Source organism: Pogona vitticeps, chromosome 6, assembly GCF_051106095.1.
Source record: "Pogona vitticeps strain Pit_001003342236 chromosome 6, PviZW2.1, whole genome shotgun sequence".
Lineage (NCBI taxonomy): Eukaryota > Metazoa > Chordata > Lepidosauria > Squamata > Agamidae > Pogona > Pogona vitticeps.
This window is the reverse complement of record NC_135788.1, coordinates 32,524,789-32,540,268: the sequence shown is the minus strand read 5'-3', so window position 1 is coordinate 32,540,268 and position 15,480 is coordinate 32,524,789. Positions and strand designations below refer to the sequence as shown.

At 48.4% G+C, this 15,480-nt stretch overlaps 1 protein-coding gene across 1 annotated transcript; it reads left to right on the top strand.

Moving 5' to 3' along the window:
* The first annotated feature begins 9,245 nt into the window (after positions 1-9,245).
* On the top strand, positions 9,246-15,469 carry TWIST1 (twist family bHLH transcription factor 1). Its single transcript, XM_020781955.3, has 2 exons — positions 9,246-10,308; positions 14,680-15,469. Exon 1 carries the CDS (start codon positions 9,618-9,620, stop codon positions 10,269-10,271), a length of 654 nt encoding a protein of 217 aa, XP_020637614.3. The 5' UTR covers positions 9,246-9,617; the 3' UTR covers positions 10,272-10,308; positions 14,680-15,469.
* Positions 15,470-15,480: the final 11 nt, after the last annotated feature.

Sequence of the window (15,480 nt, the reverse complement as noted above, 5' to 3'; positions counted from 1 at the left end):
CCGTTCGCAAAATTTTGCTTTGACTTGCGAATGGAGCTTTGACTTGCGAACAAAAAAAAATCACAGGGAAGGCACGAAATTTGAACTTTCAGTTAACCGTTGGCCAGCAAAGAGGCTGCTTGTCTGCTACCTCACTCTCCCCAGCAGTTAGAGAGTCTGGATATGGAGAGAGACTTCAGACTGCCTACCGCCTGGTACTGTACTGTATGGACTGTATTTTTTGGCTTTTTTATTTTTGGATTTTTGACTTTCTTTTGTAAAACAGAGAGACTGCCTGTTCTGGGTGAGTACACTGTATTTATTGTACAGGGGTTTTGAAGCTTAGGGTTGGGCTAGGTGGGGGGGTTATGTTTCTGTGCTGGCTGTTGGTTTTAAAATCAGAAAACCATTTGCAAAGGTCTGTCTGGCTGTTGGGCTCTAAAATGCATTTTAGTCTTTTGGTTGCTTGGTTTAAAATGTGTTGTTGTAAAATGAGTGGGTTTAAAATGTGTTGGTTTAGCATGTGTGGGTATAAAATGTGTTTTAGACTCCAAACTCTCTTCCCCTGCAATTGTCTTCTCTCTCTCTGTCGTCTCTCTTTTTGTGCTTAAAAGTACAAACCTTTGTCTGAGGGGTCTGTGTGCCCCAGTGATGACCCTCTTTCTTTCTTTCCTCTTTTCCCCATTGTTCCCTCCCTCCCTCCTTTCCTGCCCTTTTTTTAACCTAAGTTCATCTTAGGTTAAAAGAAGAAAAATCCTCCCCCCTAGTGGTAGAGGATGTATTAGTTCCTATGGGAACTAATGCTTTGACTTACAAACCGTGCCTTGACATAAGAACAAAAAACAGCCAGAACGGGTTAATCAGGTTTCAGTGCATTCCTATGGGAAATGCTGATTTGACTTATGAACGTTTTGACTTACGAACATCTTCCGGGACGGATTAAGTTCGTAAGTCAAGGCACCACTGTAAATTAATGAATGTTATATTCTGTTTAATAGTGTTAAAATCATATCAGAGTTATAAATACAGTTGAATAACAGTAACAATAATTAAACTATACCAACTAAAGCAATTACAGTGTGTTTATCTGAAAGCATTCACCCTATGAAGGGTATATTAAGAGAAAACCCATTAAGAGAGCACACCTCCCTTTGGAGCAAAAGCTGTGAACTTCTAAACATGTGTGTTGGCTACAAACCTAGATTTCATGTTCCTCTCAAACCTCTATCAAATGTTTGTGTCCATTTTGTGCTTTTGAGACCACAAATGTTTCATTTGCAAACATTTAGCGTGACTGCTGCAGTCGGTCAAATGCAGGATGATTTGGGGCTATCATAGGGACCACTCCATCTAAATATATCATTTTCATTGTTAGGATTAAAGGCCCAGCACACAGCAGTACATAACTAATATGAATTTTTACCATAGGTGTGTGGGTGGGTGTGGGTGTGGATATGGGTGTAAACTAGGAACCCTTTTGTTATGTTTCAGTGTGTGTTTGGGCCAAAAATCCACCTGTTTGCCTAAGAGTAATGGCTTAGCCTATTGTCTCCTCTGATGGCTTGTCCTTCACTGTAAGACAATTGGAAACACACACCATTTTGCAACTACTGCACAAATTTTTGTGCAAAAGAGAGCCTACTTGTGGGGGAAGGATACTTGCTCAATTGGCCATACAAGATAATGGAAATGAACTGGATGCTAACATGAATGTAGCAGCACAGAGCCTGGAGTTTCAAGCAGAAAACATTGCCAACCTGGCACAAGATTTTGATATGACTTTAGATGAGGTTCAATCTGGCAGGACTGTAGTGAATGCAGTCCTTAATGTGAACATCCTCGGAAGACTAGCATCTAAGTAAGTCCCCTAAAATTGTGTTTAATGAGGCTCACCTTTCAAGTAAGTATCCCTCTACTTTTGCATTTTCTTTGAATTTCCTCTTACTCTTGGGATGGCTCAGTCTCAATTGTAGTCCTCATCATTTTTGTACATGATCATTTCAGTACACTTTGGAGTCTTAGTCCAATATTGGCTGATCTTTTCAGAGGAGGCCTGTCACGTTCCTGCCTGTCCCTTGGTTGTTTCACCAAGCAAAGGCACAAGCTATGTGTCGTTCAGCTGCCACCAGTTGATTACATCAACTTTATTCACTATTAATGGCAGAGGTCTGGGCAACATATCATTTACGAACCAAGTAGAAATTGTTTATTTTTGCAAAAGTCCAGTCAATGTCATTAACTCTCAGCTAAAACAACCTTCTTCCTCCACTCTCAACCACCTATTTATTTTTATGTTTATTTTATTTATTATTTGACTTCTACCCCACCCCTCTAGACAAAGTCTACTCGGGGCGGCTTACAAACAGTTATAAAACATCATAAAGTATAATCATATAAAATCATCATTATAATTATCAAAACACATCATACTCCTACTCCTTTGTCTGTCTCTCTTTCTCTCCTCCTCTCTCTTCTCTCTCCGCCCCCACCAACTCCTATTGGTGAATGCAAATTTCAACATAAATATTCATAAGCGGGGTGCCAGCTACAAGACCAAATCACTTTATTCTAGCTTGAGGCCTCCTGGTCTTCGGTCCATGCTTGGAAGCTGGAGCCTGAATCTGTTGTTCTGTTCCAACACTCTATTTAACCAGGACATCTCTGTTCTCTCTGTAACCTAGTTCTGTGCATGTTTACTCAGAAGGAAGCCCATCTGGGTTTGCATCTGATAAAGTTGGCTCCCAAGTCAGCATGCATACAGTTTTGTTGTTCTTGCTGTTGTTATGCGCTGTCAAGTTGCCTCCAACTTATGGCAACCCTATGAATAAGCATCCTTCAACACATCCTGTCCGCAACAGTCCTGCTTAGCTCTTGTAAACCCAAGCCTGTGGTTCCTTTAGGGAGTGAGTCTTATCTCATATTCGGTCTTCCTTGTTTTCTGCGATTTTCCACCTTTCCCATCATTATTGTATTTTCAAGAGAATTTTGCCTTCTTCTGATGTTCCCAAAGAAGGACAGCCTGAGTTTCAACATGTTTGCCTCCAGAGATAGTTCAGGCTTGATTTGATCTAAGATCCACTTGTTCACCTTTCTGGCAGCCCTGGGTGTCCTCTGAGTTCAAGTCCAGCATAGAGCTGAGCAGTCTTTAAGTGTTTGAAAGGGTTTTGATGCCTCTCTTGCTGGTGTCAGCATAAGCCCATGTGCAGCCTAGACGATCACTGTAGGTTCTAAACTCTCATGAGGAACTACATGAAAAGGGAACAAGAGGAGGGCACTTAGAACTGGGGTACAGCTGAAACGTGTGAAAACACCCTAAAGTAGGTGCAAAGCCTCGCGTCTCTCCCAGATACTTCCCAGAAAAGCAAGCGCTTCGCATCTCTCCTTTCATACTTATTCCGCGAGTCTGAAAGACAAAGGGGCTGATTTTATTTTTATTTGTATTTTAAAGGCAGGCTTGCTTTTTTTCGGTTTTAACTGGAGCTTCGCTTCCAGGGCGCTGGCGACTGAACTCACGTGCAGGAAGGAGAGGGGGCTGGTTCTTAAGTTTCCAAGATAGATGCCCCCCTCCCCCGTTGGCAGCACTTGAAGGGGCTCCGTTTATTCCTTTTTCCAGCGACTGGTTTTGTGGCTTATTAAAAAACGCTCCATCTGATGTATTTTGTTGGGTAGTTATATTAGATCGGAGCGTGCAAGTTCCAGATAATGCAATCGCCTTGGCTGTTGAAATAAAAATTCAAAAGCTCTGGTGCAGTTAAGTAAATACGGCATTTCGGCTAGAGGGGAAATTAACGCTGGAGGGAAATTAATGATTTTGGCGAAGTCCGTCAACCTCCTACTTGGGGGTGCGGGGGGGGGGGACACCGTGATTTTTTTCCGTGTCAGGTTCATGCCAAACCTTTTTCAGGGAAAGGTGTCCCATAAAATATGATTAAAGGTCTCTTTCTTGTCAGTTTCGTGGAACTCGGAGCAGAAAGGGAAGTTTGCTTCAAGTCGCCTGCACGGATTCGAATCGGGACTGAAACTGGTTTCGACTCGGAGCTGTAGCAAAGGAAGGAACACACCTCCGTGACAGAGCATGAGATGTGCTTGCCAAAGATCTCTGTCCCCTGTGTCTCAAGGTAGGGCCGGGAGAGTCTCCATCTGAAATTCTGGAAAGCTGTCAAGTGTGCGCTTGTGCTAAATTGACCCTTCAGGTGTCTGTAAATCCCATCATCCCCTTATTATCGCACCTGTGGGCTGGGGGTGATGGGGAATTGAGTCCAGCAACATCTAGAAAACCACAGGTTCCCTTGTCCTAGGTGAACTGGACCTGGGATTTACCTCTGCACACAGCGGTTTCTTATGTCCTACGAAAGAATTTTCGATTCGCCCCGTTGAAAACCCGTCCCAATAACCAGTGTCTCTTCTTCAAAATTCTCTCTCTCTGTGTAGCTTTCAGGCTAGCCTTCCTCGCTGTCGATAAAAAGAAATTGGGGAAAATATATAGTGGTCTGGGTTCGTCAACGAAGGTGGGAAACTAAGGCACATCATTATTTCTTTACGTTTAATATTTCCGTGAATTGTTCAAAATCCACATGAGATAAGGCATCAGCCAAATTCTCCAGTCCCCCCGAGATAATTTAATCCACGTTGTAGGCGACCCTTCCAAGCAAGTCCCCCTGATTTTGTTCCAATAACTGCTGATTCTCATATTCATGTGAATCACTTGGAGGTGCCTTCCTGCACGTGTGAAGGGACCATTTAAAAAGAGGAGAGATTTTGCCCCACAGCTTTCCATTGGAATTCTTTTTTGATAGATGTTAAGCCTGGAAGTGCTAACTAGTTGTGTGGACGGAAACGAGCCATCTCCCTGAATCTGTCAAGCAACCCCTACAGGCCTGATTTCATGCTAACCTGTGTTCTTCCTGTTAAACGTCTATAACGTCTGAAGCTAAACGTCTGAAGCTGAGAATCTGTAGGCAAGTCATTGTTCTCTCTCTTTACCTAAGTGCACTCGCATTGGACTCTGTCGGAATAGAATAACTTGTGAACAGAAAGCAGGCAGAGTTCTGGGCGGAATGACGTCTTTACTGGATCGGTAAAGTTGCAAATAAGGCGAGCTTTTCAGTTTTCCCGAACTCTCCATCAGATAAAGGTGATGTAGAATCTGAGGCTATGGCATCTTTGCGCACTTCATTGATGCCTTCTTTTGTATCTTCTTCGCCTGATGAAATCTTCTGGCCAACCCGAAAGCTCGACTTGTTTATCACGTTTTAGTGACATTAGCCAGACCAGAACTTTGTTTCTATGCATGGATTTCCGGGCTTTTTCTATGCTATGTTAAAAAAAAAAATCTGCCTATTGAAGATCGCACTCTAAACGAAACTTAATCGGAGGAAAAGCCCGCAGGGCTCAGGGGCTGCTGTCCTGATAGGCCTCTCGGCCACTTCCTTCAATGATCCTTATTCCACAACCACATCCTTGAATCCTAAGGCGATCGCATGTGTGATGCAGCAAGTTGCATTTGGCATCATACCGGGAGGAAGCGAGATTGGGGGCGGGGCAGAGTCAACCTGCAGAAGCGGTGGAGGTCAAGGTGTCTCCTGAAATGAGAAAAGCCACAATTGGGCTTTGTTAAGGGTAACCTCCAGTTAGGACCCAAATCAGAGATGGGCAACTTGTGTTCCTTCAAACTTGGTGGGCCTTCATCCTAACTTAGCAGAAAAACATAAAATGAGTTGTGTTTACGTTTCGTTGTAATGCCAGTTTCTTGGCTTCTTCTAAGATTCTCTCATTTCCTGCCCCCTCTTTTCTTTTCCCTTTCCCCCAGTTAGTTTACTTTCCCGTCCATTGGGTAGGTAGGCACCTTCCATGCCTTCTGGGGCTGCCTGCTCTTCGCCACGGACCGAAGAGAGGGGCTGTTCATCTCCCGACTAAACCGAACACTTCTGCATAAGACCAAATGCCACCCTTGGATCCCCGAGTTCCTCAGGCGAACCCCACCGCCTGGGGGTCGTATGAAGGTCCCCTCTACCCCCAAGGAAGGGTTTCCTAGGCTGTAAGAAGGAAGCTCAAGAGAAGGAAGCCAATGCCTAGTTTTTCATTATTTGCCTGCCCAGACATCGCCCCGCCAGAGTCTTTTTGCTCTTCCATTTTTTCGGGAAGTTGTGGGTGCCGTCCTATTGCGTTAAGACTCGCAAGGAGTTTGGTGGCACCTGAAAGGCTGCCGAGTGGTTTGGCCTAAGCTTAGGTGGACTCCCACCCACTTGCTCAGATGGACAAGGCGGCTGTGGTTTGGTTTTGTTTGTTTTCGGAACACCAGATCTGTGACCCTGCAGTCGTCCTGTAACAAAACCAAACCAAACCGACGAGAGGTGCTGTGTTTGATCGGGAACGACTTTGTTCCCAAACCACAGCTCACCTAGGCTGTAGCCACTTTGGCAGGTGTTGGTGCGTTGTTTGTCTTGCTGGAAGACAACGCAACTCGAGAGAGGCAGCTGCTCTCCTGGGCACCCACCTTGTACCCCGAAATCATGCCTCCACTATAGGATGGCTCCCTTATTCCCGTGAGAATGAGTTCTAGAGTCAAGAAGATCGTCGCCAGACAATTTCGCGTAATAGTCCTTCTTGACTGTCCTTAAGACGTCCCAGTGAAGACATTGCGTGTCATCTAAGCGGCTGGCTCTTTCTCACAGCCAGCAGGCGTGGCTTTTGCGCCCAACGAATCAAACCAACCTCTTTCCCTCTTGTGCCCTCCGCTGGAGCCCTCAGGACACCCGGTCTCAAACCGATGCCCTCCAGATGTGTGGGACTACAACTCCCATGCCTAGAGGATGGTGGGGGTTGCAATCCAATGCATCTGAAGGGCCCGAGGCTGGAGAAGCCTTCCTTGAGATAGCGACTCCCTTTGCCAAAGCCCTTTTTTGTTCATTTAAGAAGCTCTTGGGTCGATCGGCAGCCAGGAAGATTTTTTTCCTTTCCGAAAGTTGTTGTTAATAACCCGGATATCCTGCCTAACAAGGCCCGGAGGAGTTTCTTACGTGGGGCGATGAGGGTCCCTCCGAAAGCCTTGCCTGTTTGTTCTACAGGCATCGTGCGTATCAGAAATTGGAAAACTGGGTCTCTGGCTTAAGGGAATGTTTATGGAGAAACTGGTTGTAAACTTTCTTGCAACGTACACGGAATTTCTCCCCACGCCTCAGTACGGGGACCGCTCCGGTTGGATCGCTCCTCTTAACCTCCTTGCTTAAGATTTCTCAGGGATACGACGTAATACATCATCGTTCAGATAAACAGATATCGATCGAGATAAATGGATGAGCACGGGATGCTCTCGGAATTCCCGGCGTGTTTCTCGCTCGAGAATCGCCAGTAGGCTCCCGGCCATCAACGACCCGATTCCTCAGAATTAAGGAGGAACCGGATGGAAAATTAAACTTGTAGATCTTGATAAGGGTAGGTGCGGGATTTGTAGATCTTGGTTGGAAAGAGACAAGCGAGGCGAAAGAGAATTAACAAAGCGATTAGAAATATGCCGAGATCCCCTTCCCCTGTAGTGACCTAAAGGTGTCTTAAATACACGGTTATTTATTGCTCTCCATTTAATTCCCACAGAGGTTTCCTAAGGAACTGCCGCCGAATCGAAGGCGGACAAATCGCTTGGTCTTCCGCTGGAAGCTGAAGCGGAAGGCGTGTGGAAACGCGAGCCCAAAGAACCCCACCGTATACCAATATGAAAATCAGATTAGTCACAGAAGAAGGCAAGAAACAGCCTCGTAGGTTTCGGGAGGATTCCCCAAAATCGTCTGTTCAGAATCAGCTGCCATGCCTGTCCTGAACACCCCCGGCCGTCGAGGTCAATCCCGGTGGGACGTCTTGGCCAGTCAGCAAGCAGAAGCAGCGGCAGCCGACAGACGGAGCCCCGGTAGGTTGTTTTCAACTCTCCTCCATACTATTGACCGAAGAGGGGAGGAAACCTTTCCCCAGCCTACAGCTTCACTCTACCAGTGACCCGAGCGGTGTGGATTATTTGCCAGGGTGGGTTACACGGAGACTCTCAGAGCTGGGCTGTGATTTTTCACCCTTGTCGCCTCTAAGCCTCAAGGACCAGGAGAAGGCGAACGAAGCGAAGCGCCCCCATCCCTGGATACATACTGCCACGGTGGTAGCGGACAGTAGCAACGTGTGATGCGAGGCATCCCAGGACGACCTCTGGATCCGCAATGTTCTTGAGCCGGCTTCTTGGAAATATAAGAGCTCCCCCCCCCCCCCCCCGGATCCTTCCACCTCCCGAAGACGTGGAAATGAAAAGATTCATTGGACTCTGTAGAGCTGACTTCCAATTCTTTCTGGCGGGCGTGTCATTTCATATCAGCGTGAACAGAGAGATGCTTAAACCGGTTCCGATTAATACTAAGCACCCTTAAGCACCCCTTGTAGGGATGCAGGGCATCTTTGCTCCCCTAGAGGTCCGCAAACCCAGTTCAGCCCCACACCTCCAAGTCACCTTTGATCAGAAGTAAGTTCCGTTATAGTACTGGCATTCGTTTCCGTTCCACAGGAAGCTTGTTTAGGATCGCCTCGCTTTCTCCAGCGGGAAGACATTTATTAAGGACCGGAGTGGAAAAGGATAGAAGTCAACTGGACTGGATTCGTGAGTGCGATTATCCCCGCTCTGGCGTCACAGCTTGATCCCAAACACTTCGACTTGACTTTTTTTTTTTTATTGGAATTGTGCCTGCGATCGCCAGGGGACGATTTCAGAGACTGACTGGCGCTGAATGTGGAAAGACACAGAGACAGAGAGAAACAGAGATTCGGGGCGTGCGGGGGGGGGTCCTATTGAAATAAATGGGTTTCCAAACCCATCCTAAAGAGGACCAAGAGCCTTTTCTACTGAGCCGAGCTAAACTGACTTCTAAGAAAGTGTGTGTGTGCGTGTGTGTGTTTTCCAGAACGTAGCCTCTGAGGGAAACGGGTTGTGGCTCTCATATACGGTGAAAGAGAATCGGGACTTGCTACCAACACTCTCCCCTCCCCCCCCCCGCCTTTAAAGAAAGAAGAAGAACGGGGGTGTCTTATAAGCGCCAACATCAAACGAAAGGAACCGGCGAATCCGGGCAAGTGGGGGTGGAAGGGGGAGAGATCTCTTAAGGAAATCGCTGCTAACGGTCTTGGGAAGCGATGGGGAGGAAAGGGGGGAAGCGGAAACTTTCCTCTAGACCTCGGCAAAGTCCCTCCTCTCCCACGTCAAGCCAATGGCACCGCGGCCCCCAAACTTTCCGCCCGCAGGAGCTATAAGAGCGTCCCAAGCTGCAACTTTCGCCCAACTCCCAGCCAGCTCCAAGGAGCCATCGGGAGGGGAGCGGATAACGCCAGAGAGAGTTCCTCCTCCTCCTCCTCCTCCTCCGTCGCCCTCCTCTCTCTTTCTCTCTCTCTTTTTGCTTTCCCGATGGCCTCCAATCCCCCACCCAACTGAGCGCCTCTCCGCCCCCGCCGCCCCCTCGCTCGGCGTCCTCCGCTCCCTCCTTCTCTTTCTCTTCCGCAAGCCGAGGATCCGGCCAGGGGGAGCTGGCTGGTTAGGGACACCCCCCCCCGCTCCCCGCCTCCCTCGCCCCCTAAAAAGGGCCGCTCGGTGCGCCGCGGGTTGGCCCCCCGAGATGATGCAGCAGCCGCCGCCACAGCAGGACGAGTCGAGTTCTCCCGTCTCGCCCGCCGACGACAGCCTGAGCAACAGCGAGGAGGAGACCGACCGGCAGCAGCAGCAGCTCCAGGGCGGCGGCGCGGGTGCCAAGCGCGGGGGACGCAAGAGGCGGTCGAGTCGCCGGAGCGCCACCGGAGCCGCAGCCGGAGCAGGAGGAGGAGGAGGCGGCGGCGGCGGCGGCGTGGGAATCGGCTCGTCGGAAGAGCCCTGCAGCCCGGCGCAAGGCAAGCGAGGCAAGAAGTCCGCCGGCGGCGGCGGCGGGGGCGGGGGCGGCGGGAGCAGCAGCGGCGGGGGCAGCCCGCAGTCCTACGAGGAGCTCCAGACGCAGCGGGTGATGGCCAACGTCCGGGAGCGACAGCGCACGCAGTCGCTGAACGAAGCCTTCGCGGCCCTGCGCAAGATCATCCCGACCCTGCCGTCGGACAAGCTGAGCAAGATCCAGACGCTCAAGCTGGCGGCCCGCTACATCGACTTCCTCTACCAAGTTCTGCAGAGCGACGAGCTGGACTCCAAGATGGCCAGCTGCAGCTATGTGGCCCACGAGCGCCTCAGCTACGCCTTCTCCGTCTGGCGCATGGAAGGCGCCTGGTCCATGTCAGCCTCCCACTAGCCTCCCGCTCCGCCGCCTGGCCCAGCCGGAGACCTAGGTAAGGGGAAGGGCACCTCTCGGGGTGCGGTGGGGTAGGATAGGGTGGGGGGCAAGGAGGGCAAGGAGGCTGCGGGGAATCGAGGGAGACACGAGGCGCAGGCGGGCCTGAGGGAGGCTCCTGCTGACTCGCGAGGAAGCGGCCCTCAACCCTTCTCCGGTCTCCTCTGCTCTCTGTCGCCTCACATTCCACTGGATCGAAAGGGAACTTCTTGAGAGTCACGCTGCCCAGGAAGAGCTTGGCTCGGGATCTTTTTTAGACTGGACGTCAAAGGTTCCCTGAGAAAGCCGTTGAGTCCTTCCATCTAAGAGGCCAGACCAGGCCGTAATGGGGGTGGGGAGGGGCTCTTCCTCGTGAGGAAGCCCCTTCCATCTCCCACTTTTAGAAAGGCGACGACTTAGGCCGGTAAAGGGCCGTTCGGCCTTGAAGACCCCCTTCATTTCCAGAGCATATCACCGCCACGAAGGGATCGCGAAGGAACTGCAGTTCCTATGAGATCGTGTTGGGGAAGAGGATCTCTAAGGATCCTCTCTAGCCTGAGCCGTGGAGGGCGGAAGGAACTCTTCCATTTCCCCCCCCAGAGGTTTAGGATCGCCGGCCCCTCCGATGCTTGTTGAACCTTCCTCTTCCTAAGGCTTGGTGTACAGGCTGACTTAGCCCTTTCTTGAAGCCTGGAGGGTGGGCAGAGAAGGGGGGTGTCAGTCTCTAAGAACTAGTCCTCAGACTCCTTGCAGAGGAAAGGGTCAAGACAAGGAAACCAGGGTAGGCCTAGAGGAGGAGCGTGGTCGTCCTTGAAGAAGGTGCCCTAGGGACATCATCTTTGCAAACCTAGTTTTGAATATAACCCAAGCCTTGGGTGCTGCCTCCCCTGGAGATCCGGGTGGCTAAGCATTCCCAAAGCTGCGATGCTTTTAAATGTAACGGCTTCTAAGGACTGTCTCCTTAGAAGGAGATTCCACTGTAAAGCCAGGGATAAGAGAAAGCTTTTCTTCTCGCAAAAAGTCCAGCGGTTGCGACTCCCACCCCCACCCCGAAATCCGATGAGCCATCGTCCTGCAGGATCCGTGCCTGGCAAAAGCCGGCCTTGTACCGATGCTTGTGGGGAAGGCCGTCCCCTCAGCGCGAGGGAACTGAGGTGGCTTTTCCTAAGAGGCTGCCTTGGAACTGTACGAAGCTTTCCAGCTGCCTCTCTGCGGGAAAGAGAGGCCGGATCCCCCTGTATGATCCACAGCTCCTTTTCTTACCGAGGTGACTTCGGCGCCCCTACTCACACGGGAAAGTCAGCCCGAAGTAATATGCCGTCAACCGAAAAGTATGTCCGCTCCTTCCTGCCCCCATATTTTAGTATAGCTGTGGAGTGGAGAAAATGTAATTTTCCGTTAAGTCTCACGAAAAAAAAAATCTTGTGGACTTTTCAATGACATTTTAGGAAGCTCCCAGTTGATTTCCACGTAACTCTGTCCCAAAGCTACAGCGAGCAACAGCCTGTGAAGGCGGAGAGCCTCAATACACTTCTCTTTCCTTTCCTCTTTTCCTTCCCTCTCGCGAGAACCTCGCATGGATTCCCGGGGGATCAGCTTACCGAAGGGTTTGGGGAAGGTTGTGACACCAGGCGAAACTTACTTGTGAGGAGGGTTTCTGGGTGAGCGGGATTTCCATAACAAGAAGCCTCAACTCGATCTAGCAAAGATGTTGTCGGTCTACTAGGGGGATTCATGTAGGGTTGCTCCAAACATTTTATTCAGCCATCATCCATTCAAATGCTTCTTTGCTTCATAGGCCCTCTCTTTCTCACCCCACTTTTCAAGAAAGGTAATGGGAGATACCCTCACGCTCAGATATTTTCCCCCATTAGTGTATTTTCATGCTTTTTCATCATTAGGCCCCACTGATTTCGAAGACTTTTTTTGCAGCCATTTCTACTGTGAGTGGAATTCCACCTTAGTCTTACTTAGAGTAGACTCGGTGAAATGCATTGGACTAATTAAGAATAAATTAAAGTCTATTGATTTCTTATGGTTTAGCTTTTATGACAGCAGCCAGGACTTATGTACCTTTACTCGCAAGTAGGTCACGCTGTATTAAATGGCAATAACTTGAATTAATAATACTGCTGTCTAAACCTTGGTAGCACCAGTGTGTCAGAGTCCTAGGTATACTCTCACTTCAGTGTTTATGCAGCAACCTTCTGCCCCCTTACTTTGGATAAAGTCACAAAAGCAGAATGTTTTTCAGAGAAAACATCCATAGAACCAGGCTATAAATCTGTTTATTTGGAACTAAAGGAAGTCACCCTGATTTACTGGTCCTTGGCTGGAGCCTGTCTATATTAACCACAGAGAGGCTAAAATCCTGTAGTAAGTCACCAGTAGGGTCGGCCTGCTGAATCAATGGAGATTTTGGACGAGTTGACTCATCAAATCTCCAGTGATCCAGTGGGCCTACTCTAGAGACCCAAGATTTAATTTACTCTAAAGCACAGCCTTTACTACTGGATTTCAGCCACTGGGGAAAAAAAAACAGTGTTTCTTAATTTGGAAACGTGCTTGAGTAGGACCAGATTGGCTGCTGCTGATGGTTGTCCAGAAAAGTTGTGGATTGGGCAACACCTATTTCCTAACGTTAAGGTATAAGGGGGTGGGCTGTTAATTCCAAGTAAATGTATCTGGGGCTGTGCTGGAGGTCCCCCTGATCTGCGGCCTTGTGGATTCAAAGTCGCATGGAATTGAGGCAATCACGTGGGAGGGCAGTCTCTTTGGAAAGGGATTTTAGGATGGTGTAGAAAGTGTGAGTTCATGAAAGAAAGGGTCACCGACTGGATCACACCCATGGTTATTTGGAAGTAGGTCCCATCGAGCAGCAAATCTGCAAGCACAGGATAGCAACTTGGGTTAATGAAGACCCAACGACCATGGCTTTGGGCTGGGTAACTGGGGGGAAAAAAACAGGGACTGGGCAAGGCTAAAAGGAGATAGAAACTCCTTTTCTAGAGCAACGTTCTGATCTATAAGTTCCCGGGGATTTCTAAGATCTTTCCCTTAAACTATGGGCTCACTAGCATTGTTCTTGTTTTTTCCCTCCACCCCTCGCCAGTGTCTCTTTGAACTGCACTGGGACACTTTTTGAACTGCACATTTTCAGGTAGCCTTGAGAGGTAAAAAAAAAAAAAAAATAGAGGACAGAGGAGGACTTGCCATGGAGGAGTCAAGGCAGTAAGGCCTACAATTAGCAGACTGAACTGTTTGAACGTTGTTCTTCCTACTTGGGTAAAGTGTGAGACCCCGGAAATCAGAGTTTGGAAGAAGTTACCAATTGGGACTACATAGCACAACCCATTCCCCCCACCACCGCGCACGAACACACACACACACACACACACAGAGGTCCATTGGCTGTACTGGTTGGGTGATCCCGAGTGTTCCCATACATCAAAGTCACTTTATTCAAACTCTGCCTATGTTCAGGGATGTTCTGGTTCTTTAGCAGAGCTCCCCCTTGTTGCCTTCGGCGCTGTGCTCACTGGAAGGGACACTGAGCTAGTCCCCCCTTCCATACCCGAACTATCATGAAAAGAATAGGAGACCCGCATGTGCTTTGGTGTGGGTCAAGCTCTTTGGGTCTAGGACATTGCTCGGAGAAGCCAGTAGGTAGATTTTCACAGATCTGGATTCTTTCAGCCTTCATGGGACCCGATCCATCTCCCAGCCTAAAGTGTGACTGGCTCCCTGTTAGACCCAGTTAGTGCTTACTAGAACAGGCTTCCCTAGAAGTAAGCTACCCTGAAATCCAAAGGGACCTGCAACGGGGGACAAGTAGCTCTGTTTTGAGTTCCAGGAGGATCATGTGTCCCCCATACGCTACAGTCGCCTAGATATCCGTGACACTTCCCTCTGCGCGTTTCCTAATTTCATGCCTTGCCAAGATTCCCCTCCCCCTCCTTCCTTTGTGCTTTTAACACCACCGTGGCCCCAACTCACATGCATACACATGCAGAGAGAAAGAGAGAGGAAAGGAGAAGAGAGGGAGAGAGAGAGCCAGCAATATTGGCTGAATTCTAGCCCCTTAGTGTAATAAGCCACAAGCAGAGCAGGCCCATTTGAATCAATGAAACGTTCAGAAGAATCGACTCACCCCACTGATCCAATATGCTTGCTCTAGTGCTATTTACCACCCAAAGCAACAGGATTTTGGCCATTGTTTAGCACAGCTTTTAATTAAGCATTGTAAAGTTTGGGAATATTGAGTGGCTTTGTGGGGAAGGGAAGAGGTTTCCTTTCTATTACTCTGTCCCTTTCTGACAGAATATATTGAATTTTCCGTCTCCAATAACCCTTCCCCGCCTCCTCTGTTTCTCTTTCTGGGTTTTTGCAGATGACATTGTTCCCAGAGAAGGAAAGAAAATGGACAATCTAGAGACTCTGCACTTCGATTCGCCCCCCTCTTTCTTTTCCCCCACTAAGACAATATAACGCCAAGGATTTTCTTGGAAATTTGGAAGCGTACTTGGCCAAGCTTGCAAAGAGCAGGGTGTGGGGAGAGCGTTTGAGGCGAGAGACCGAGGACGCCTCGGACGGCGAGGCGGCTGATCCAGAGAGAAGGCTGAGCTGCCTAACAGACGTCTCTGCATTCTGATAGAAATCTGAACCGGTTTGTTTTTATTTTTCTATTTTGACGAAGAATGTTGGAATTTTAACTTTCTCCCTCCCCCTTACTTTTTTTTTTCTTGCATGCATGCATTCCCAAGAGACCTTATGAGCCACTCGTGAAAGGAAATACCTTACTGTGGACTTCCCTCTTCTTCTTCTTTTTCTTTTTGACCAGATTCAGTAACCATGAAATCCGAAATACACCGTTCAGAACGAGTGAGAAAGGAAAAACTATTTTTAAAAAAGTGTGTAGGGTAGTAATAACGTTATCGACTGAAACTCTTATACCCAAACCTAACCGGTTCTTCTTTCATTCTAGGCTTGTTTTGTTTTAATTCTTCCTGAAAAAAACAAAAGGGGAGGGGAGGGCAAAAATGACACTATTTATTTATTGATGACCCATGTTAAAATGCAAATAGATCCGGTGTCTAAATGCATTCCTATTTTTATGATTGTTTTGTAAATATCATTGTATTTTTTTTTCCTGCAATAAATACATTGAAATGTTCAAAGAATTTTAAAGTTT